Source organism: Pollachius pollachius (genome assembly GCF_949987615.1).
Source record: "Pollachius pollachius genome assembly, chromosome: 15".
Taxonomy (NCBI): Eukaryota; Metazoa; Chordata; class Actinopteri; order Gadiformes; family Gadidae; genus Pollachius; species Pollachius pollachius.
In genome coordinates this window covers 16,529,548-16,554,746 of record NC_136948.1, presented here as the reverse complement: position 1 = coordinate 16,554,746, position 25,199 = coordinate 16,529,548, and the positions used below count along the sequence as shown (strand labels likewise).

Sequence of the window (25,199 nt, the reverse complement as noted above, 5' to 3'; positions counted from 1 at the left end):
CGTCTGAGGACAGACAAAAGCAGTATTGTTAGAACTGCATTTCTACTTTTGAATGGCTTTGATTGCTGTTCAGCGGTTTGATACACCATGGAAACTGGCAGAAATTCTCGACTGCTTGAAGGGGGCTATTCTATTTGACTGTTACAGTTTAACTGCCTCCAAACCAATCCTATTCATTAAATTGTTTTGTTGTTTTTTATGTGGCTGGCAATGCATGTTATCTCAAGTAGTAACAGTGTAAATAATACAAAAATCATTAAATATTTTGTTCAGAATTGAATGCATTGTTGTTTCTTGATAGGTGGGGGGGAAACCTCAAGGTAAAAAACCAACAAAGAGAATCAGCTGACATGAGGCTTTCATTTCAGCTGACATCGGGTCTACCAAAGCAGAACAAGGAGGGTCAAATTTGTGGGAAATCTGATCATCATTGTCACACTATCTCTTGACTGCTTATAGACTCTTCAACAAATCAACAAACCTTATCACATAACTATTTTGTTATCGTGTGCCATTGTTTCTTGTTTGTCCTGAAGACGATGCTATCAGTTACGGTAGCATGTTGATTAGCATAACAAGCAAAGTAAACAATGCAGCTTTTTAGGTCAGGTTACTTTGGGTCCGTTCACTTTGGGTTAGGGTTAGGGTTTTCTTGACCATGTTCGCCAAACCCATTGAGTTGCAAGGCTCACCCTAAGAGAGATTATTGTTGAGGTTATTATAGTTCGTGTGGTGGTGTTGTAACTACATAAAAAATCTTAAAACCAAATCAATTGGCTGATATGCAGACATTTGGAGACATGCACACACATTATTGCACATGCTTGTGCCCCCCCCCCCGCACACACACACAACACACACACACACACACACACACACACACACACACACACACACACACACACACACACACACACACACACACACACACACACACACACACACACACAGTGTAATCAAATGCACATTTATTGTGCAATGCTCTCTGTGATGCCAATGGCCAATATGCATGTGAACAGTTATGACAGAGATGTATCACACACAGGCAATACACACACAGGCAACAACAGACAGACAGACAGACAGACAGACAGACAGACAGACAGACAGACAGACAGACAGACAGACAGACAGAGCACAGGGGCACTAAGGAGGTGAACCCAGGCCAAGCAGTAGGCCAGAGTAACAACCACTAAGTGAAACAAGGGATGGATTGCCTTCAACAAGTGACTCAGCCGCGGCGAGGGCTTATGAGGGCAATATGACTCACTGTGTGCTGCGGGCGGTAGAGAGAAAATAACCACTGTTGGAGGGTTTGGACTTCACCAAGAACACACGACAGGATTAAAAGAAAGAAAAAAGGTTTAATCGTGCTTATTCCCTTCTGGTTCGAGGCAGTGAGGTGGGTTCGATGGCCACAGTTAAAATACACCATACACACGCAATTACTTGCACGCCAAGCAAGCTAGCATCTTGTTACCGGCCGCGATGTAGCCTTCGCGTTGCAAATTCATTGCAGCTGTGGCTTTATCAAAGCCACTGGGTACTTGGGAGTGTCTGGAGAAAAAATAAATATACACGTACAAAAAGATACAAAGACTATCAAGGGAGTGTTTTCCAGATGAGGGGGGGACCCGATGGGCCAGTAGTAGGCTGCAGCTATTCTCCCCAGGTTCTACTTCCAGGACATTTAACTGGACCGCTGCTGAGAAGGTTTTTAGGTGTGGAAACTGGATCCCAGATTGTTTACATGGAAACTGCTTGGTTTTTAAATTCTAAATACAATGGGCGAACAGGTATCCTTTGACCTAATGACATGGATCTAAAACGCAAACATAACTCATAACATGCTTTGGGTACAAATGTCTACTACAAAATTCCAAATAGTGAACATCCGCGAGGCGTTTACGTCCTTTACTGTACACAGAGGGATAAGATGCTTCCACTTCCAACTGTAAGACTGATCTGTGCCCTAACTTGCCTGACTAGACTTTCAGTAGAGGTGACGATGTGTGGTGTGTACGTTCAGTTGTGTGTCGATTTGTGTGTTGCGGTTGCACATGACCAGAGGGCATTTTCGTGTATGCACCAAGGCAATGACTATGTAGCAACAAAAAGATTGCAGCTCCTTCTCCTCCTAAATTTGTTGACTCTGGAAGGCTCCCTTGCTTCACTTCTTTCTTTGCTCGTGTCTTGTTTTGATTTTATATTTGTGCTACCTCTGTGATTAAGCAACAGATATGTGAGGTAACCAACACAAGGAGCTACAACAGCGCTTTTTTAAAGTTTTGTGTATTCATATAAAACGTCACATTATTCACTAACATATTCAGAAGTGTCTCTGTACAATATGATAAACATTATACATATTTAATGAATTGAAGTTGTAGAACACAATGGAGAGAGGCTGATAAGGAATTGTTCTTAACTGAAGGAAAAAATAAGCGCACGCTCCTCTTGTACACAATTGAAAACTACAATATCAAGGTGTATCAATCTACAAACCACTTTAAAGATTCCAAGAAGTGTGCGTTTGTGTGTGTGTGCGCTTGCATGAGTGTGCATGATGTTAAATTGATGTTTTTATGAGTGTGCATGAATGTTCCAAGATGTGTGCATTTGCGTGTGTGTGTGTGAACTTGCACGAGTGCGCGTGTGTGTGTCTTGTTTCAGTACATGGTGCTGTTTACTCAAGGCCTCCCATGCTCACTGCCCCACTGCCTTAGTTGAATAGGAGTTTGAGAACCTGGCATTACACAAAGTCACAGTCCAGCCTCACCACACTCTGCAAAATGAGCAAGCACGTGCAGAATGTGGTCGGCATGTATGAATAGGGGCGCATAGAAATAAGTATCAAAAGATGATATTTATAATTTACTTAGCGATACACAATATGTGTATACATATTGTGTATCGCTAATGTATACATACACCTGTGTTACGTCAGGTATACATATGTATACATACACTCAAGTGCAGGGACGCAGATGTATGACCATGCATGCACATATGTTCACAAACACACAGAATAACCATATGAATCTTCAATAGAATGGGTGGACCACATGGCTTGCTGGTTACAACAGCAACCTATTTGGCTTACAATGATGTGATTGACCTCATTAATGTCATTCTGATTAATCAAAACGATCAAACCGTAATGACTTGGTCAAACAGCAGATCCAGCAAGCCAATCTTATCACAGAGGCATGGGGTAACCACTCTAGCAAATGAAACAGACCAATCAGTCTAGTTGCGTACTCACGCACGCACGCATACACGCACGCACGCACGCACGCACACACACACTTATGCTCACACACGCATACACATGCACACGCACGCACACACATTCATGACATAACCTCACACTCACAGGCCAGAGATAAGCAGGGACGTGGGCTTGGCTATTTGTTGTTTGGTTTCTGTCAGCAGTGGCACCACTTGGTTCAGGTTAGTATTTTTCTGGAGAAACGATGACGCAAATTTCTTAGACCTCTGACGTGTAAAGAAAACACAACAACCACAGCATTATTGATTGCTGCACTTCCCTGTTTATTCTACTGTAAGCCACTGACCAAAAGAAAAGGGGAGTGGAGGGGCAACCGATATCTCTCTGTGAAACTCTGAATTCAAATTGCATCTGTAGTCCTCAAAACTATGATCTAAGTGTTAATATTTCAATATATAGAAATATCATAGAAATATATTAAACGTGTTTACGCTTATGATCAGAGTGCAGAACAAAGATGTTATTGCTGGAATCCCTTATGGTTTGACAGACCTGTTTTCACAGAAATCTGCATGGGCATCCTTTCTAGAGCACCTGACCGCCGACACCTTTGATGGTTTGCTTACGAGCACCATGTCATGCAACCCTCATGGTTATGAAGTATGTGGTCTTACAAACAATTTGAACCGCAATGACAGCAATGACTTTTGACTTTTTATTAGCTTGAAGTGCTGACAGAACTAAACCATTTTCCGAAAATGGAATGAATTTCTGAAGGATGGGTTCAACAAAACACAAATGTATAAACGACCACACAGAAAATAAAAAAGGCAAAGTAAGTATTGTAATGTAACTGCTGTATTTTGAGAGTATGACCTTCAAGCCTAACAATTCAAGCTATATAAAGCTCATGTCATCTAAATTTGACCCAACGTGACTCTCTAAATGTGTTGGCGGTCGCACTCTTCCAGCCTACCTAGCTGTTTCTGCCTACTAATAAAAACAATAAGTGTCATGTTGGGGCAAACAACTGCCTGACTTGGCCTAAGCTGTCCCGAATGAAGTTTCAGAGACAAAGGCATGAGCTGCAGGACTTGAGTGTAGTAATAAATATGCGCCATGGATGGGTAACATATTTCAAAATCGGCTTCCCTGGAGGGACAAGTTCGTTGGAGACAGGTTATAGAACATAGATCCGGTTGTGCAACACCTGCCTCCAAATACCTGGTGGTGTAATGCCAAGTCACAGACTATCATGGGCTACATTGGTAGCAAAGGCTAAGCAGTGGGCCAACCAATATTGATAAACCCTCACTGGAATCTCAAGGGCTATTTGACTGAGGCCACATATTTGCTATTCAACGACCACTCGAAGAGGATTCTAAACTAGGATTCTATTATTTTTAGATTAAAGCACAAGTAGAATGAATATGACTAATTCGTTTTTGTACTCCTTCAGAATACAGAACTGAGCAAAACAAAACAAAACAAACATTATGTTTTCTGTGACACTTGTGATACATCACACAAGAAGTGAGCGTTTTCACACATTTAAACTGTGAACTTTGTGTCATACGATAGAATGTGTTAGTTTGAATATCTCCAGAAGATAGCTGCTTCTAAAAATGTAGCTCTGTGCATTCTTTGAGAATAACTGAATATCATCATGGACAGGGAGCGGGCGGGAGGGGAGGGGGGAGGGGGGAGGGGGGAGGGGGGAGGGGTGGTGGTTACAACAGTTCATCGTTTAGATCTGTTTGGACCTGAAGAGAAACCAACGGCTCAATGACTTATTTGGTCACGTTGTTGTGCACATGCTGTTATTTAAAGTTTCACATATTATATGACTAATGCACCCTCTGCATATCGATCTCGCTCTCTTCGTCCATATCTCTCTCTCTCACTGTCCCTCTCTTTCTCTCGTGATCTTCCTCTGGAAGTCAAACATTTTATAAGGTGATGTCATGTTAGCCGTCATGGTAGCGTCCACCACCTGTGGTCGCTTGCGGTCCTCCAGAGGTGTTTAAATGGTTCCTTTTCCACCAATTTGCCATTCAATCAATCAATCAATCAATCAATCAATCAATCAGGCATACAGTCAGATGTCCAAATTCCACCTGTAGGCATCAGTGAGCAAGATGATCCCTTCATGCTCCTCAATCATCTCAAATCATTGTCAGAGTCACGTTGGACAAAAGCTTCTGCTGAATGAAGCTGGATGAATAATAGTAAATAGATACCCCAGTGTATTTATCAATGAACCACAACGGGGCCATTTTCCTCCGGTCTGTACACACACAGTCCCTCGTGTTCCCTCACTCTCAATTCAGCGATTAAACGCGGTAAACAACTTACAAACATTGTTTCTCCCTGTTCCCGCCAGTCGAATGCCTTGATCTACCACCATATACTAAGTAGAACGATCCGTAACAAAGAACCATTGCCAGTCTTCTGTGTGAATATTTTAATTAAAGTTGTGAACAGCAGGTGATTAAGGGAAATATCATGAAGTAATTAAAGTCATTCCCCCTCAGTGTACCAGCCGTTGTCAATCGTTATCTGTTCATCTGGATTGTTTGCTCATGCACCCCTCACACATCAGAGTCACACCAGGGTAAACACAGCTGCATGCTTTAAATATTAATATATTAGTGATCATGTCCTGAACAGAGGCCCACCGTGGACAACAACACTGGCTATATCATCAACAGCAGCAGCACTTTATCTTTACTTGTCCAGCAACATGTGCTGTCATTTCCTGTATGACCTGGGTTGCACTACTGTGATTAAGGTCCATTACAGAAGCCAGATGGTTGACTCCAGTATGTGGGAGGGACTTTTTCTTTCTAAACTCGAAACTCAACCCTCTGCTTAAGACCCTAACCCTAACCCTATGTTGAGATTTAAGGACCTCCTCCAAATCCCACACTTGACTTTGTTCTCGTTATGCTGAGCCTGTGTGAGAACCCTACCTGAAAACCCCTGAAGGCAAAACCATAAACAAGAGAGAGTAAAAAGTGTTGACAGAAAACCTGTTGCTCGGTGATCATGTGTGATCATTATTCATCTCTTTAAATATGTGAAATAAGAACACTGTGGTATTGACCACGGTTTAAAACAGTGAATACATAAGTAAATTAATTATAATAAACATAATAATTTATATAATTAATTGCTTCCCTAACATATATACTATACATTTACATGTTTAGTGCAGGGTTTCCCAAGAGGGCAAAAGAAAGACAACTGACTAAAGATAGTCTGTGCAAACAGTTTACTGATAGTCCAGTAGTAATAAACTATTAGGCTTGGCCAGGTGTGTTCTGACTCATTAATAGTAAGGCAATAATAAAGATATGTTGTATTAGAGATATCATATTGAAACGTGGAAATGTGAATTAGCTTTAGCTAAAGAGAAATTGACCATATAATGCTTTTATAGTTTAACAATACAATTAAACATCTAATTAAATGTTTAGAGGTATGTTGCAACGCAGTCCAAGGTTTAAAACCCTGACATAAGCTGACACCGCCACTGATAGGTTTTTAAAACATGTAATTAACATTCTCTCCAAAGAGATTTCACAGCTCAGAGTAGTTGATTGGCAGTTAAAAGCAATTGCATGTACTGACGACGCAAAAACTGAACACAGACAAAAGTCATTTTGAAATAGCTGCTTTTATACTGAACCATTTTAGCCAGTTGTATTTACAACTATTACAAGGTCATTCTTGTATTAGAATATGGCCCTTGCATTGGAACCATAGGAACATCAACTCAATCCAAAATAATCTAACATAATGCATGCATGCATTCTACTTCAATACCAATTAACATGCATGTAGACTGGATGGAATCTATTGGCATCACAGCCGTATTAGACCATAGAGCCATCTTATTTAATTTGATCTGCTGTGGGTCTAATTAAGTGTTGTTTTTTAACAAGATTTATCAAACGGCGTTCAACGGCTGTGTTCCAAAAGCGTCCCACTGAGCGTCCCACACAATGTGTGTTAATTGATACGAGTACCTCTATATCCATACATGGAATATATACAGTGTGCAGCACTACAGCCCGCTGGCACATTATTAATGTTCTATCAAAGTTCAATCAGCATCACTGAACCCTATCCAGCTAATGGCCATTCGTTACCATCCCTGCACAGCAGGTTTGTTATGGGCAGACTGCAAGAGACTTATGTAAGGCGGTCTCGTACTCACATCACTGAAGCATTTTGCCATCTGTCTATATACAGTAGGGAAGGCAAACATGACTAGGTGTAGTCACGGACACACATCATCTCAAATGAGTCATGTTGTTTTCCGCATTTGAGTTGAGTTTTCAAAACTACAAACAGAAAGAGGACTGAGCAGATCGAGAAGGTATCATTGTGAAGGTTGATTTTGTAGTTAGTCATAATTATATATATAAGCCTACTGACATGAATGGATGTAACTTTGGGAAGGGTGGTAGCCTATTGGCCAATGGCCCTACTACACCAACATCAAGTAATGACCGAATACTTACCCTAAGTATTAAAAAAAAAAAGATTGTAATTGTACATCTGTAAAACCCTCTGTTTCCCAACCAATGGCTGAAATCAGTGTCTAATTTGATTATAATGTAGGGGTCCTAGCCAAAGACAAGATCAACAGATTGTAGACTTGTGGCTGTGGCTGTTAAGGAAGTACTAAGGATGTAGCATACTGCACTGTGTTGGGGGAATGCTTTGAATTTAAGCCTTTCTAAGGATGGAACCAGAATCTGGTTTTATTATATATTATGTAATATGGTTATGATCCTGATAATCTTTACTATGATTATTATCCATTGTGCCTATACATTCTAAACGTCACTATAATTGCAAAAACCTCTTCAGTTCAGAACTATATATAATTGTTTTAAACTTGAACTTGAAACCCCTGCCTGTTTGTTTCCCAATGAGAACACCGTTGTCCATATATCTGTTGTCTCTCCTCTGAACAACGACGTGATAGTCCTAGCCGAGGCGGAACTCGACTTCTGCTACACCACATTTAAATAACTGCCCGTCGGCCAACACTGTCAACCTATCCGGGGCTTGTATGCCGAAACCGCATCACACCTTCACAAGTTCAGCGATGGCGGTTCTCGAGAGGCCGGCCAGAGACACAGAGCCCATTATAGGCCTACCTGGCGGTGCGTTAAAGTGCGTGTAGTACCTCTATCCAGCGACGTAGGGCTATGTTTATAGTTTTAAATTATATGTGCTGTTTAAAAACAGTGGCATGCATACAATTAAGCAATAAGCTGCCACAATAAACAAAACATGTATGCTTCAATAGTGTTGGCATATCAAGTGAATAAATATGAGCTTCCTGGGGCTGATATTGACACAGGCTGCGCACTACAGTTTGCAAACTAGTAAACAACTTACAATTGACTCTTGGTTTCCGAATCATCGGTTTCATGGAAAAATAAGTCGCTTGATTCGGCGCGCTTTGATTTCTTCTTTTTTTTCTTTAAGCTCAGGATTCTTTTGAGGGTCGACCCAGGCCGCAGCTCCACGTCCTGAATGGCCTCCACTGGTACCGGACCGGACGGTGAGGTGGGGGATAGGTCCGGCGGACCTCCCGGTGCCGCCGCCGCATCTCGGAGAGACTGCGAGCGAGCATACTTCTCCCTCTCTGCATCAACCTCATTCTCCTTATCCAGTGACTTGTGTTTGAACAAACGCTTGATTTTCAGCGAGCTGGACTTGCTCATTGTGACTTCAACAAATGTAATTAAAGAAGAAAAGTTTATAAAAGAAAGTTACAAGGCAGTTCAGCGAAACCGTTCCCATTGCACTTCGAACTCAATGTAAAAATGTGCGCTCCGCAAACCAGACGAGCGAGTGAACTGACATGTCCATGCCGGTGTCGAACGCTTCAGGTGCAGGTTGGTCTCACCTCTTTTACTGGGGGAGGCCTACCTCCTCTGGGTCCTAAAGAGGTCGGATCCCATAAACATTCCTTACGCTTGCACTCGGTAAATGAGGTTGCACTCGGTAAATGAGGTTGCTCGTCCACCAAACGGTGGACGAGCGTCTCCTTGTGTATGCGTGCGTGTGTGCGTGCGTGCGTGCGTGCGTGCGTGTTTTAACATGTTATTATTGTGCATGCAAATTCGACTGTTGCTTACTTTGAGGATGTGTTGGATAACAATTTCATCTCATATATAAAGAAATACAACCAAACAAATCATAGTGAACTCTCCTCACTCTTCTTTCACCCAACATGTCAAACTATAAACCGTTTCATAATGAATAGCACTATCTGCTTGACATTTCATATAGGCCTATCCATAGCGAAAATTAAATAAATTAAATCTGCAAACCAGATTTACAGATTTTCCTATGTCCAACATGGATATAGGAAATGCATATAGATGAGTGAGTGACTAGATACAAAAAGTTCCTGGAAATGTGGGGTGTGTGTGTGTGTGTGTGTGGGTGTGTGTGTGTGTGTGTGTGTGTGTGTGTGTGTGTGTGTGTGTGCACTTGGCTAGGTCACAATTGGGGACTTTGACCAGCACACACACCAGTTGATTGGGGACGCCATTCCCTTTGGGGACCAAAACCACTGTCCCCAATTAGATTCCATTGTAGTTGTACTCAGCATGCTCCAAAATGTATTTCTATGTTAAAATCTCCAATGTCCCTAAAAGTGACTTTTCTCATACTTTTTGTATATCTGTGTGTCACCAAACTCATCCCCCCCACCAAATCTGTGTATAACTCTCCATTGCCCCCAGTAGAAGTATGTGGAATCGTCTAGCACTCAAAAGGTAGCCCGTATTTTGCCTGTAAAACTCAATAATAAAAATCAATAAAAAAAATAAATAATAATAATAATAATAAAAAAGATCGTTTTTTCCAGAGTTGATATTGTCAGTGAGGTATTTCGCCTCCTGTACATATCTAACCTATTTCTCTCTAGAAATGTTAAAAAAAACGCATTTTAATGCCAAAACAATATTAATATATTACATTTTCCACTGAGAATACAAGGAATATCAGCCATCGTTTTAACGTCATGTGATCATCATTAGCTCACGGAAATAAACGAGCCTCTTCAGTACTAGTCTCAACTTGTTATCGGTAGACTGGGTGGTTAAAACGTTCAGACCGGGGTTAATATAGATATTACGCCGTAGAAAAAACCTTTCTTCAACTATATCGCCTCTCTGCAACTCCTGGCAAGAGGGGAGGGACAGTGCGCATGCGGCAAATACGCCACAGGTTGCGTGGACGGAGACGCCGGACAGCAGCCACAATTAAGAAATATACTACACGTAGGTTCGGTACAGTAGGATCGAATTGTTATCGGTGGACTCGTGATTACAGCGTTAGTTAATGAAGTTATTATAGAACGTTTCTTCAACTATAGCCTCTCAACTCCTGGAGGACAAGGATATCACAATTAAGGAATATCACCTTAAAGGTAGGTAACCTTGATCATTATGCTTTATGGTTTATCTGTTTTGTATGCCGTGTGCTTGATTTAGTCGTGTAATGAGAGAGAATCCTTTAAAATAATGTGAAACTGACAACTATCCGCCCAATTGGTGCAGATAGGGCCTACAGTAAATTGATATTTTACCTGCAAAGCTATCTGACATTGCTTATAATATGCTAAGCATCTGACAATGCTCAGCATTAAACGGGAAACACCTGGCTCACATATATTCAATTGTAATTTCAAACAGAAGTGATTTAAATGGAGAAGAGATCGGTGAGGCATAGAAGGGTCCATCATGAACAGGATGCCGAAGGAAGGCTGGTCTCACAGAGCATGTCATTATCCTGTTCAAAGGTTAGTATTTACGTTTTTGTTTTACATGCACAGATGCAAGTGGTGCTTGTGTGAGTTGTTCACTGCAAATGAATAATGTTGAATATCATTATGTATGTGCATTACTTCCCGCGGTTGTCTCATTTACGCAAGGCAACTTTGTACTGCGAGTGCAGAATGGCTATTAACATGTAAAGCTGGGTAAGGCATTTTTTAGATTAGCATGTCCCTAATATCTGTTGAAATTGGATTAACCTATCAATAAATCAAATGCTCAAGAGATAAACTGTAGGGAGTTTATCTCTCTGGCGGGATCCTCAATTGTAACCAATCAGGATAGTTCTTTAGGAGGCATCCCGCCCCTGCCTGTCAATCAAGCGCACACGCAGTCTACATGTCTGAGCCTTGACGGGAGGTGTTACGATGGAAGTTTTTTGGTCTCCTTATTCAAAAAGCTCCGGCGGGAGACAATCCCGGGCGACAATCCCCTTTACCTCCATTTCGCGATTCAGTCTGTACTTAAGATTGACGTGGAAGTGGAAGAACCAGAGATGTCGGGGAACCCGACGCAGTCATTTGAGGTTCATAATATCATCCAGAGGCGCACACAGCTTTTGGCCGTGATAATATATATTATATTATATAGATATCTATATACTGTATAATATGATATTGTTTAGATGTAGAGCTCCAGGACTCCCGCTGGAGCATCCAGAGTGTTGAGTGTCCCACTGTTAGGCCTTGGCGATATGGCTGAAACACATATCAGGATATAACTTGATCATATTGATTGATATCGATAACTATTGATCATTTGAATGACCTAAAAAGACTAGGAATTACCATGCTGGATTTAAACACTTCTGTTTAACACTTAATATGACCTTCCACTGTTCTTCGTTGATAAATACACCAATGTCGATACAACAATGAAAAACACTCAAACATTGTAAATAAGTATGGAACCGTGTTTGTGTAACAAACCCAGCTGCTAGATTCGGTGGTCCCAGTCTCTTATCGATATATATTGAACATGTTTTAGATTGATATTGATCAAAAGTATCACGATAAGATAATTTATTGTTTTATTGCCCAGGCCTATCCACAAGCGCATGGTACCGTGGCCGCAAGCTGCTCAGGGCCACACCCCCACCCTCCACCTTGACCCACCTCTTAAAAACGACACGTTTGTGGAAAGCTCATTGTGGGACTGGCTCGTAGTGGCTGTAATTCTGCACCAAGGCTGAATTTCTTGAACTTCTTGAAATACTGTATTAGGGGCCCACTAACACCTATATAAAAGCATAAAACATAAAGTAGTATGCCATGGGATCTTTTTTAAGGTTAACTCTTGAGAAGGAGACTTGACTTCAACAAGCATGTTTGTGTTGGATACGGGTTCTCTCTACTGTTGCACAGCTTTGCAAAATAATAGGTTTCCAATTTTTATCTCTAGGATAAAAAATAAAATGGGTGTTTTTATTTTATTTTAAAGGTCAAGGTGTGCTTGCTGTGGAGGTTTTCAACAAAGGAGAATATCGTACTTGAATACCGTGGTCAACTTTCCAAAGCGGATCATCTTCTTCAAAAGAAGAACTACAATGACACGGAAGCAGCGTTCCTGTTTGATTTCAAATGGAAGGGAAAATGTTGGTGGTAAGTAATAATGATTATGCCCTTGTCTGCAGATGTAATTAGAGATCATTGCAACAATAGTTTTTAGGAGATGAGCTTTGAATGGCCTGTTAACTTGAGTTTATCCCAAACCATGCATGCAAATGACCATCACAGTGATTCCTTTGAAGCTACGTTCACACCAGGAGCAAATTTTATCACCTGTTAGCGTGGGTGCTGAGTTTGCTTGCACGAGAAATCAGAAATCAGTCGCAGGAGTGATTTGTACAAGTTTGTTCACGTGAATTTACTTGCGCAAGGGTATGTTTGACCGCCATGTTCCTTTCTGCCAATTCATTCTCAACCATGGCCAGTCTTCACTTGTTGTGGAAGTACCAGAGCCGTTGGAGAACATGACGCAATCGTTTAAGATTCATAATATCAGCGCACACAGCTTTTGGCCATGATGTTATATATTATATAATATATATATATATATATATACAGTGGGGCAAAAAAGTATTTAGTCAGCCACCAATTGTGCAAGTTCTCCCACTTAAAAAGACGAGAGAGGCCTGTAATTTTCATCATAGGTAAACCTCAGCTATGAGAGACAAAATGAAAAAATGAAAATGAAAAATTGTCTGATTTTTTAAGAATTTATTTGCAAATTATGGTGGAAAATAAGTATTTGGTCACCTACAAACCAGCAAGATTTCTGGCTGTCACAGACCTGTAACTTCTTCTTTAAGAGGCTCCTCTGTCCTCCACTTGTTACCTGTATTAATGGCACCTGTTTGAACTCCTTATCAGTATAAAAGACACCTGTCCACAACCTCAAACAGTCACACTCCAAACTCCACTACGGCCAAGACCAAAGAGCTGTCAAAGGACACCAGAAACCCAATTGTAGACCTGCACCAGGCTGGGAAGTCTGAATCTGCAATAGGTAAGCAGCTTGGTGTGAAGAAATCAACTGTGGGAGCAATTATTAGGAAATGGAATACATACAAGACCACTGATAATCTCCCTCGATCTGGGGCTCCACGCAAGATCTCACCCTGTGGGGTCAAAATGATCACAAGAACGGTGAACAAAAATCCCAGAACCACACGGGGGGACCTAGTGAATGACCTCCAGAGAGCTGGGACCAAAGTTACAAAGGCTACCATCACTAACACACTACGCCGCCAGGGACTCAAATCCTGCAGTGCCAGACGTGTCCCCCTGCTAAAGCCAGTGCATGTCCGGGCCCGTTTGAAGTTTGCTAGAGAGCATTTGGATGATCAAGAACAGGATTGGGAGAATGTCATATGGTCAGATGAAATCAAAATAGAACTTTTTGGTAAAAACTCAACTCGTCGTGTTTGGAGGAGAAAGAATGCTGAGTTGCATCCAAAGAACACCATACCTACAGTGAAGCATGGGGGTAGAAACATCATGCTTTGGGGCTGTTTTTCTGCCAAGGGACCAGGACGTCTGATCCGTGTGACGGAAAGAATGAATGGGGCCATGTATCGTGAGATTTTGAGTGAAATCAGCAAGGGCACTGAAGATGAAACGTGGCTGGGTCTTTCAGCATGACAATGACCCCAAACACACCGCCCGGGCAATGAAGGAGTGGCTTCGTAAGAAGCATTTCAAGGTCCTGGAGTGGCCTAGCCAGTCTCCAGATCTCAACCCCATAGAAAATCTTTGGAGGGAGTTGAAAGTCTGTGTTGCCCAGCGAAGGTCCAAAAACATCACTGCTCTAGAGGAGATCTGCATGGAGGAATGGGCCAAAATACCAGCAGCAGTGTGTGAAAACCTTGTAAAGACTTACAGAAAACGTTTGACCTCTGTCATTGCCAACAAAGGGCATGTAACAAAGTATTGAGATGACCTTTTGTTATTGACCAAATACTTATTTTCCACCATAGTTTCCAAATAAATTCTTTAAAAATCTGTGATTGTGATGTGATTTTCTAGATTTTTTTTTTTCCATTTTGTCTCTCATAGCTGAGGTATACCTATGATGAAAATTACAGGCCTCTCTCATCTTTTTAAGTGGGAGAACTTGCACAATTGGTGGCTGACTAAATACTTTTTTGCCCCACTATATATATATAATTATTTACATATAGAGTTCTAGGAGTCTGCAAATGGCAACAATCGCTTCTCCTCAATGCTGCGGTTCACTCTGGACTGCAGGATGTGAAGGCTGATTGGCTGTAACAAACACTTCTCGCGCGAATGTCGCGGCAAAGTTCAAATATTTTAACTTGAGCGAAGTTCCACGCGAGTAACTTCGCGTGTACTGCGACTATTACTCACACGTACCAGGGCGTTCATGGCGCGCCATTCATCCATTCACGCCGCAGGTTTATCTCGCAACAAACTCACCTCTAAACGCGTCTTTAAATTGACTTTGTATGGAGTCGCCCGCCCCATACAAATGAGCCTATTATGATCTATTTATTTAATATCAGCCAACATAAAAATATGGCCCATCGGAGAGTGTGGTACTGTTTACATTTTAAGTTTTTACTGCTAACTACACTACAGGCTGTACCAAATACCTCAGGAGGGATTATATGACACTAGATTATATGCAAGTTTTTTTGTTGTTGCTTTTCTTCCCGTTGTACCACACTCATACTGAATCGTTATGTCCAAACTGTGGTAAGAACCAAACCGTGACTTCTGTGTACCACTCATAGTTTCCGTTGTCCGATAATTACCGGTCATTGACTAGAAAAAAATGAGTAGGACCGAAGATTCTAAATGTCTCCGGTCAGAATGACCAATGGAAATAATTCTCTCTGCACAACTTGAATTGTGTTTAAATATGCTAAAGTGGTCATTTGTTTAGCCAATTCATATAAAACAAAGCGGGTCGGGCCGATATTTCCCACCACTATCCTCGAGCCGGGTCGGGCCAGGCCTTTGATCGAGCGAATCTATGCCATAAACAGAAATATTATAGGCCTTTATTACTCGGGTCTTCTCAATGCCGTGGAACGCTCCGGTCACTTGCATGGGTAGTAGTCTGGTAACCTGTCAACCCCAGCGTCTTCGGTTGCTAAGCGACATCAACGTCTTTGGCGGACTATTTCACTGCTGATCAACAATACGAATGCTGGTAACGATTTAATTGTAAAAAGACACACCATGTGAAGTTATTTTTTCGTTTTGGCAAGTAGCCATGTAATAAGCGGAGTAATGTATAGAACGTCGCCGGTCATTATCGAAATAAGCCCCTTCAGGGCGGAGCAAGACACCTCCGCTGCGCGTCGGTTCGCCCTGTAGGGGCTTATTTTCCCGATAATGACCGGCGTTATATACATTATCCCTTACATATATATTTAGCAGAGTAGGCCTAAGAAACAAATGTGCACAAAGTTACACATGTATTCAAAAAAATGTCGGGTTGAAATCGGGCTCGGGCTCAAAATGCATGGGCTCGGGCCGGGTCGGGCTTGATTTTCTGGGCCAGATCTAAGCTCTAATAAAGACTGCTCAGCAAAGCTGCCTTGGGGAAGGAAGAGTCACGAGGCTTATGCGCATTGCAAGCAGCAGAGACACTCTTGATACATTTGAGTTTAAGTCAGCAGCGGCACGCTTCACAGATGCCAAATATCGAAAGAAGTAAAAATAAAAAATAACGTTAAAATGAAACCTTCCAGGTCACATGATGACCGGAACCATTTTTTTCTAGCGGAAACACTGGTACCGCTACACCCATAATATATGACAATGCTCAACAATGTATCCAAACCAAGTAGGCAACTTCTGCTCTTAACATTAATACTTATTACTCTTTTCCTTAATTCTTGATGCTTCTGTTGAGGACAAGTCCCTCGGAAGGCTTGTGAATGATGACCACAAGAAGCCTAACTGCAAGATGAAAACTATTGATGTTGGTGGGATGCCACATCTTTGTCTATTTGTCCTAAGAGACATTGCCCCAGGCGAAGAAATAACAAAAGTTTGCGCCAAGACTGGCCTTTGCGCAAACAGGTACATTAAGTTATCATGGATAACTGAACGTGGACCAGCAATTTAGCAAATGTTCAGGCTTACCTTCAAATGATAAAAGTAGCAGATTCATTTGTTTAATGTTGATAATAGTTGTTGTAATTTTCAGATAAAACTTAATGAGTCCAACTGCAGCATCACTTATCTTACTGTGTCTTATAATGTGTGATATATTTATTTTATCCTGTTTCTTTTACCAGAAGAAATTGGCACCTGATGTCGGCGTGCAGTTTGTCGATGACAGTGATAGACCTCAGGTAGGGGCCTGTTTATAAAATACGACTTGATAGGTCATTTGACTTAACTATATTTGTTCTGAGTGTAGTATTTAGTGGGTCTATTAGTTATTATTATTATCCAGTGTTTCTCTTATGGCAGCCCAATTAGTCATGGTTTGTAAGGACTTCTCTCGTACGTATGTCCCCTGTTGGGACAGTCTGTGGTTTAACGTGGATGAACGTCCCCGATTAGGTTTCAGTAGTGTGTGTCTGTGTGTTTGGAACGACCCCAAAAGTATTGATGGACTGACATACTGGTGTCTAACGTGGATGAACGTCCCCGATTAGGTTTCAGTAGTGTGTGTCTGTGTGTTTGAAACAACCCCAAAAGTATTGATGTTCGGCAATGTTCATTTTTGATAATAGTTGTAATTTTCAGCTGAATCTTAATGAGTCCAAATGAAGCATCATTTATCTTACTGTGTCTTATAATGTGTGATGAAGACTTGATAGGTAATTTGACTTAAAGGGTAATTCCGGTGTAAAATGAATTTGGGATATGTTTTGTGTGACGAGTTGAAACGTTCGTTTTGGAGCACAAAAAACGCATTCTTCGGTTGGCTGTATTTAGCCGATTCTATCAAAACGCTATAAACTTGGAACGATGGGGGCACTGGTTATGGTAAAAACTAAATCGCTATTTTAAACCACTTAAAAGGCTAAAAGTAGCCCGACACTTCTTTGGTAGTACAATAAGGGTCTTAACATATAAAACGAGGCATTGATAACTATGTAAGTGTACAGATTGTTTATTAAAAAGGACATTCTATACAAACAATACCATCAGTAGATCACCCGTCGGCACCATTTTGTTTTTAAGACTCGATAAGTAGATTGGCGAACACAGAGCTTGCATGTTGCTGACGGATGTCACAATCTCAAAAGTGGTGTCCTTGAAGGTGGGATGTTGGAACATGCGAGTAGGTGTGTGTGTGTGTGCGTGCGTGCGTGCGTTTGTGTGGTGTGTTTGTGATATGCACACGCCACGCATGTATGAATGTATGTATGTATGCCTGTGCGAGTGGGTGTTTGTACGCCAAAGAGAAGCTGAAACCATGTTCATTTTTTGTGGTTGATGACATAGTCCAACCAATGACTGCGTTTCTTTCAAAAGGAAGAAGTGAGACATGAATCGAGCTACGCAGTAGTAGGCTGTAGTTGAAAAGCTCCTAAGCAGATGTGTGCGTTCAGCAGCCTATTGACCAATAGATGATTCAGAAGGGACAGGACAAAGAGCATCTAGCGATCGTATTGCAGTTTTTTGCTACAAATCACTTAATTGAGAAGATATGCTTTGAAAATCAAGCCTTGCTAAATGGTAAGAGCCAATGTACACCTGTACATGCCGATTTATTTATTCACTTTTAGTATGCCAAGATAGGAATTGAATTACCTTACATAACAAAAAATGCATTTCCTTTAGAAAAAGTGCATATAGAGGTTTAAATGCTTTAGTATTAGTCATTGTGTAATCATGCATTTCCTTATTAGTATTATAATATGATCACAACTAATATTAAGGACTATTTAGAAGGCTGTGTGAAGGCTTTGTTCTAGGAATATACTGATGTCCTGAACTCATTGAAATTCTTTTTCCCAAATAACGTGGGGGATAAATATTATATTTGCCTGATGTACTACAAAAAATAAAGAAAAGCAAGACCAAATACGTAAAACCAATGGTGATTGATAGACTAGGGGCTACTATATGCTGGCAATATTTACAACAGGAAGTAATGTATGCATATGTTAAAAGACAAGTTTTCCTCTCTGCTGCAATGTGGAGCTAAACACTGCCTTGCTATATCCAGTTACCTTTGTGTTGATTGCGGTCTAACGAGTGCAAATAACCATAGAAATTGACGCACTGAAAAAAGAGTTTGCAAAAGTGTCAGCCTCAAAATATATTATTTTACTGTTTTCTACTATAACAAGCTAAGTAATTAAGAAATAAAACTCAGAATGCTGTTAACATAAAACAAAACCTATTAGATTATTTTCAAGTACAAAACATTTGCTTTTAAGCAAGACAAGCCCATAAAGCCAGTGCATATAAAACAGATTATCTCCTGACATTCAACATCTGTTTGATGTGCGGGCTGTGTGTGTGTGTGTGTGTGTTTGTGCGTGTGTGTGCAACAAAATGAACAAACTTTTTTGCGATTCTAATGTGGCTGTGGTGGGCACTACAGAACTAAATCTCAAAAGAAAAACGGAACAAATTAGATACAAAGCCTGTCAATGTCCATGATGCATTTTATGAAAGCGGTCACGCAAGGGTTCATTTTCTTCCTTGTTGGGGCCATCTTTTTCCAACTGGTTTGGTTCAGCCCAATGGAACATCTGAAATCACAACATCCAAACATTAGTTATCATTAAACAAGTTAAGCACAAACATCAAAAAATCGTAGTAATAGATATCTATATCTATATAGTTTATGATATACGTCAAGATGATAGATATTGACTCACTTCCCGTACTCGTTTGTGTGGGTCTTCCAGCCCTACTACATGTAGACTTCTTTGACCTTGTTACAATCTGTTGCACAGTCTTAGATTTCAACAGGATAACCCACGCTGGTATATCAGCCGATTTGGCCTCATTGTGGTTAGTGGATGTTGGTTACCTTATCAGCTCCCCGGTCAGATTCACTGAGCATTGAAAGAGGTGGTATGCTTTTATCTAAATGGGTCACCACATAAAAACTGTTTTGTTTCAGGGGCACCTGTTTCAAGTTTTGAAATGATCTGAAGGCAATTGTTCAACATGGAATGTTCCTTGTGCATAACCTTACTTATTATTAATGGATTATTTGATAGGGACTGATACACTGTACGAAGACAGACTGAGGTTAAAACAGTGAGGTTAAAATAAGGTCAACGGAGAACCAGATACAAAAGCACAAGGTGAAATGGAATTAAACCGAGCACAAGATACAATCCATCTAACATTTAGAAGTAAAATAGTTACAGAAAATGAGTACAAGTTGGTTGTTGATTAATTTGGTAACTCTTTAGAATTTGAAGTGATCAGATAACAAGTTGCATGGATAAGCATGAATTGCACAGAAAAGCTGTCTGAGCAATGGAGTTGTTTTTTTTAATGAATCTGTACAGTTGGTGCTTGAAGCTGCAGAAATGTAGTCTGTATGCCATCGACTTTCAGAACAGCAAGGCACAGTCAAATGTCAAGTCATTTCTTGTCAGAAACCGCTAGTTAGCCTTAAAAAAAAAAAAAAACATACTACGCAAGAAAATATGCCCTTTTACATGTTCAATGTGCTCATCTTTACTTCTTTTTTCCTTACTTCTTCTTTGAAATGGGAAATCAGATAGTGTATTTCATACCGTTAAGAGTCAAACAGCATGCATCAAGCCACACTGCTACTTTTCTTTTTGCAAGCTGTTCTGCTACAGTATCCACCATTTCCGGTTTCGGCCAGATAGTCCATAGTCGGCGTGCATCTGAAGAATTACCATCTGGCAGGACGTTGATGCACAGATGGAAAATGATAAAGTTCCCTGTGTGTTTCCTGTTTCAATCCAACCCAGTCTCACAGAAATACGTGACACTGTCACGTCACGTCATTTACTCTATTCATTCGTGATCTGGGACACGTAATTTCAATTTTTTCGTGCCAAAAGCACAAATTTCAAACTCATTCTAAAAAGAAGAGATAAAGCAGCTACCTTTTTTTCTGTCGCGGTTTGCCTACAGAGCAGCGCACCTGCATTAAATATATCCCTGAAATGTCACAATTTCTCAGAATCAAAGGTGAAAGTAGAAATGGTGGCCAAAAGCTGTCATATTGTTAGAAATGTGTGCTTTTGGCACAAAAAATTGAAATTAAGTGTCCCAGATCACGAATGAATAGAGTGTCTGTCAGGGGGGTGGAAGTGGAGGGTAAGGAGGGGCGGGTGGAGGTGGAAGGGGTTGGGTGGGTTGGGTGGGGGGGCATGTCTCTGGCACTGGAGTGCAATCACTGTGTCTGAGAAGAGGAGGGGAAGGGGCGTGGCCGTCGATTGTGCCCGGGTGAGACTCATTAAGAGACACTCACTAAATGAAGTGACAGTGTCACTTCATTTCCGTGAGACTGGGTTGTCCAATTTAGCAAAAATCCCAGCACACTGTTTACACCCTTTAAAATATGAGTCAAACCAGGAAAGTGGTCGCATTGATCGATTCATCATTGAAACTTTCATGTTTTCAAAAGCTTTTTCGAAACCCAGCGTCATTGCCTTCGCCAAGTGTTTCCTACCGCAGCCACTACTTCGCTTCAAAGGTTCCAACTTTGCGCATTTTATTTCACAGACTTCCTCTATGCTTATCACCACGACCAGCGATTACTCCTACGACAACTTGGACACTTCACAGCCGGGGATGGAGGACGAGGGTATCTGCCCCCTCGACCCCGACCCCGATGGGACCCGGGTGCAGACCTACGTCCACTCCTTCATCTGCGTGTTCGGCCTGGTGGGAAACCTCTTGGTCATAGTCACCTACGCCTTCTACAAGAGGAGCCGCACCATGACGGACCTCTTCCTGCTCAACGTGGCCGTGGCAGACCTGCTCTTCGTCGCCACCCTCCCGCTCACCATCTACAACGAGCAGCTGGGCTGGCCGATGGCCCCCGGGGTGTGCAAGGCGGCGAGGGGCCTCTACAGCATCAACCTCTACGCCGGCATGCTCCTTCTGGCGTGCGTCGGCGGCGACCGCTACGTGGCCATCGTCCACGCCCGGCGCTCCTTCGGCGCCGGCTCCCGCTCCCTGATCCAGCGCCGCCTGGTCTGCGGGGCGGTGTGGGGGCTGGCCGCCGCCCTGTCCCTCCCCACGCTCATCTACACGGAGCGCCTTGAGGAGGAGGACCTCTTGCAAGGCGAGGCCGCGTCTGCGACGTGCGCGCTGAACTTCGACGGCGAGCTGATGAAGGTTCTGGTGCCCGCCCTCCAGGTGGCGGCGGGGTTCCTGCTGCCCCTGGCCCTCATGGTGTTCTGCTACGGCAGCGTGCTGCGCTGCTTGTTCAGGGCGCAGGACGGCGGCCAGAGGAGGAAGGCGGTGCGCGTGGTCCTGGCCGTGGTGGTGGTCTTCGTGGTGTGCCATCTGCCGTACAACGCCGCGCTGCTGAGCCACACCGCCGGGCTGTTCCGGGAGAGGAGCTGCGCGGCGGAGCGGAGGAAGCTCAGCGTCATGGCGTTCAGCCGGAGCTTGGCCTACCTGCACTGCTGCCTCAACCCCGCCCTCTACGCCTTCGTCGGGGTGAAGTTCAGGCGCCACTTCTGGAAGATATTGCAGGACACGTGGTGTCTGGGGAAGAGGATGGTGGTTCAGCCCCGGTGCTCATCGTCGAACGCAGTGACCAGCGTGTACGTCCTGGGCCGCAGGTCCACCAGCGTCTCTAAAAATGGCTCGTCTTTTAGTGTGTGAAGACGCAGTGACCATGGCGACCGACAAATCCTCTCGGTTGTCGGACTGTATTAAACAAAAAAGCTGATGTTATGAAAAAAAGCTGATAGATGTTAGAGGTGTTTCTTTACTGTAGGCCTATACATGCAATAAATAAATAAAAAATAGGATCATTTAATAAGTAAGGTGCAAAATATTACCAGATTTATGAAGTTCAGAATTCTAGTATTGTTGTTTTGAGTTGTTAGATAAAAGGTTTGAAAAGCTATTTTATTCCGTTTTTGATTTGATTTCTGATCTTTCAAGCCTTTGATGGTCACTATTTGTGTAATGAGTTGAACCCTAGTACTTTGATTATTGTAAGCCTATACGCTTAAACAATTGTCCAATTGAGTTCAGACATTTGAATAATGTAAATGTAATCATTGTTTATATTCTATTATACACAGATGTATACTATCTAATAAAGAACAGTTTCCTTTATTTTCAGTACTTATTTACAGTGGCCCTAATGCATTTAGAAAGTATTATGCTACATTACAACCATGTAGACTGCGGTTGTTCTCCTTCTGATAAAAAATATAGAACCAGCAGATACATATTCGATACAAATACATATTATGTTCCTGTTTTTGACAAAGTTGTTTCCATATTTGCTTAATAAGCCTAAAGAAAAAATATTACAAAAGTCGGTTAAGGAGAAGAAAGAAGGGATAAAGAAGACATGTATATTAACTGAGAGAGCACGAGTTTGAGAGCAATAACAAGAGAGCAATTCTCTTCTCAGCCGCTGGAGGTCCTCAGAACGCTTCGTTCACTACATAGAAACACATCTCCCTGCAGCTTCATCTGACAAGTTTTAAAAAAGTTAGAATAGACAATAAAATACATACACACATGAACCATTACACTAAGGATTTTGCCAAAGCATTGTATTACAAATCTATTCCACATAAATATCGGGGCACTTTGAATTGTGTGTGTGTGTGTGTGTGTTTGTTAAATGACACATAGTGAAAGCCTATGACATCTGTGATGATTTGTAGCCCTCCATTGTACCCCAAGCTCATTCCTGATGGCCAGCCACCCCCCGCCCCCATGCACACATTGAAGACATGTTAAAGCATAGACCCTACAGCACACATGCCAAAACAGACATGCTTAAACAATGTAGCATCAGCATGGCTACACAGGGGCGTTGTATATTCCTTAAACTGGATCAAACTGGCGCCGTCTATGAGGTGTTTTTTTCCTCCACTCAAACACATTGAATGTAGCGAGCCAAACATCTGGGACTGAATTATGAAGTCATTTGTCAGACCCCCACCAGATTCTTTCTGTATGGACATTTGGCCCTGGAACCAAAGTCTCCAAGAGCTTCGGTGTCCTAGCGCCGCCAGCCTCATACTGCCCCAACAAGAATGCTAAAAAAAGTTCCTGTCGGTTGAGTGTCGGTTAGGTGGTTTTGTCTGCAACTTCCTCAAAGAACCTGTGTAAGAAATATTTGTCAGAAAATTATGTGTGTGTATGTGTGTGTGTGTGTGTGTTTCTGTGTCTATTTGTGTTTCTGTGTGTCTGCGTGTGTGAGCTTGCTAACTGCCCTTTTCAGTGGATGTCGTACCACATGTGAACCCTTGTACAGAGAACCTTCTTAGACCCTGGGTCATACCTGTATTTCAAGTGCCTCCGAGTGGGTTTCCACTGCCTGTGTCAAAAAAGAGAAGTCCCCAAGGAGCCCCCTGAGAGCCGTGTGGTTCAACGCCTGCCCTGCCTGCTTGTTAGCTGGGACACGATAATGTGTAAAGATAACAAAGAGTTTCTGCATGTGTGCATGTTTGTTGGCGTTATACCCTAAATAACACATACAGATAAAAACCTCCGGCTTACAGCGCATATGTGAAAGGGCGGTGTGTTGCTGTAGCCCAACCAAACACCCCAGTTGAATAGATCATATCTATCTGCAGTACCTGAACGTGCTTTGCTTTGTTAGCATTGGAGGAGGTTTTATGCAGACGCACACACACACACACACAAAAGCAGTATCAAACTCTTAAATATCACGCCTGTTACAATAAATGTTTCCATTCTGACAACACGCGGGAGACACGTGGCACGAGGGGAGACATGCGGTTACATATGACCTCAACAAGAAATAACAACTGATAAGTGATGCCGCTCCGCTATGGATTTCCTGACAATAGATGTTTTCACGCTTGGCTGATTTCCTTATGCCTGAAAAACTGGAATGGCGTGCATACAACCTCGCGTTAGTGGTACATGACGCGAAGGTTCAGGAATGACACCTAGGAGCTGTCTCCCTCAGCCCCAAGGTGCAGGGCGTCCATGGGCTTGTGTGTCCATGGGCTTGTGTGTCCATGGACTTGTGCGTCCATGGGCTTGTGCGTCCATGGACTTGTGTGTCTATGGGCTTGTGCGTGCGTTTGTAATCATGCACATCCCCGGATAAACAAGCCTTGCCATTTGTGTGCATTTGTAAATACAGATTCCTGGAAGTGTGTGTGTGTGTGTGCGTGTGTTTGTGTGTGTGTGCGGTGTGTGTCCGTGTGTGAGAAAGAGAGAGAGAGAGATAAGCAGAGTGTGTGTGTGTGTGTGTGCTCGTGTTTGTGTGTGTGTGCGATGTGTCTTCGTGTGTGAGAAAGAGAGAGAGAAAGAGAGATAGAGAGAAACAGAGAGTGTGTGTGTGTGTGTGTGTGGATGTGTGTATGTTTCAGTTTCCCTTAGCTTCCAACGCTGCAGGAGTTCTGATTGGACGTCCTGGCAGCAGTGGGACCAGCACTCCTCTCACAGGACCCTGCTCGACTGCAAAGAATAATGCAG

At 42.3% G+C, this 25,199-nt stretch overlaps 2 protein-coding genes across 3 annotated transcripts in view; one reads left to right on the top strand and one right to left on the bottom strand.

Moving 5' to 3' along the window:
* crybg1a (crystallin beta-gamma domain containing 1a) overlaps nt 1-8,979 on the bottom strand; it is a gene marked incomplete at its 5' end in the record, with an annotated part of 42,379 nt that extends 33,400 nt beyond the window's left edge. Inside the window, one exon of the mRNA XM_079752292.1 lies at nt 8,651-8,979. Within this exon, the coding sequence (XP_079608418.1) occupies nt 8,651-8,979 (329 nt within the window). The remainder of the gene's footprint in view (nt 1-8,650) is intronic.
* A 7,905-nt stretch (nt 8,980-16,884) lies between these two features.
* Nucleotides 16,885-22,834, top strand: ccr6b (chemokine (C-C motif) receptor 6b). Of its 2 annotated transcripts, none has more exons than XM_079752732.1 (2): nt 16,885-16,936; nt 21,270-22,834. In XM_079752732.1, the coding sequence occupies exon 2, from the start codon at nt 21,279-21,281 to the stop codon at nt 22,380-22,382; it is 1,104 nt and encodes a 367-aa protein (XP_079608858.1). In that variant the 5' UTR covers nt 16,885-16,936; nt 21,270-21,278; the 3' UTR covers nt 22,383-22,834. The 2 variants fall into 2 exon arrangements, with proteins under 2 accessions (XP_079608858.1, XP_079608857.1); XM_079752731.1 differs by lacking the exon at nt 16,885-16,936 and adding an exon at nt 18,122-18,275.
* The last annotated feature ends 2,365 nt before the right edge of the window (nt 22,835-25,199 follow it).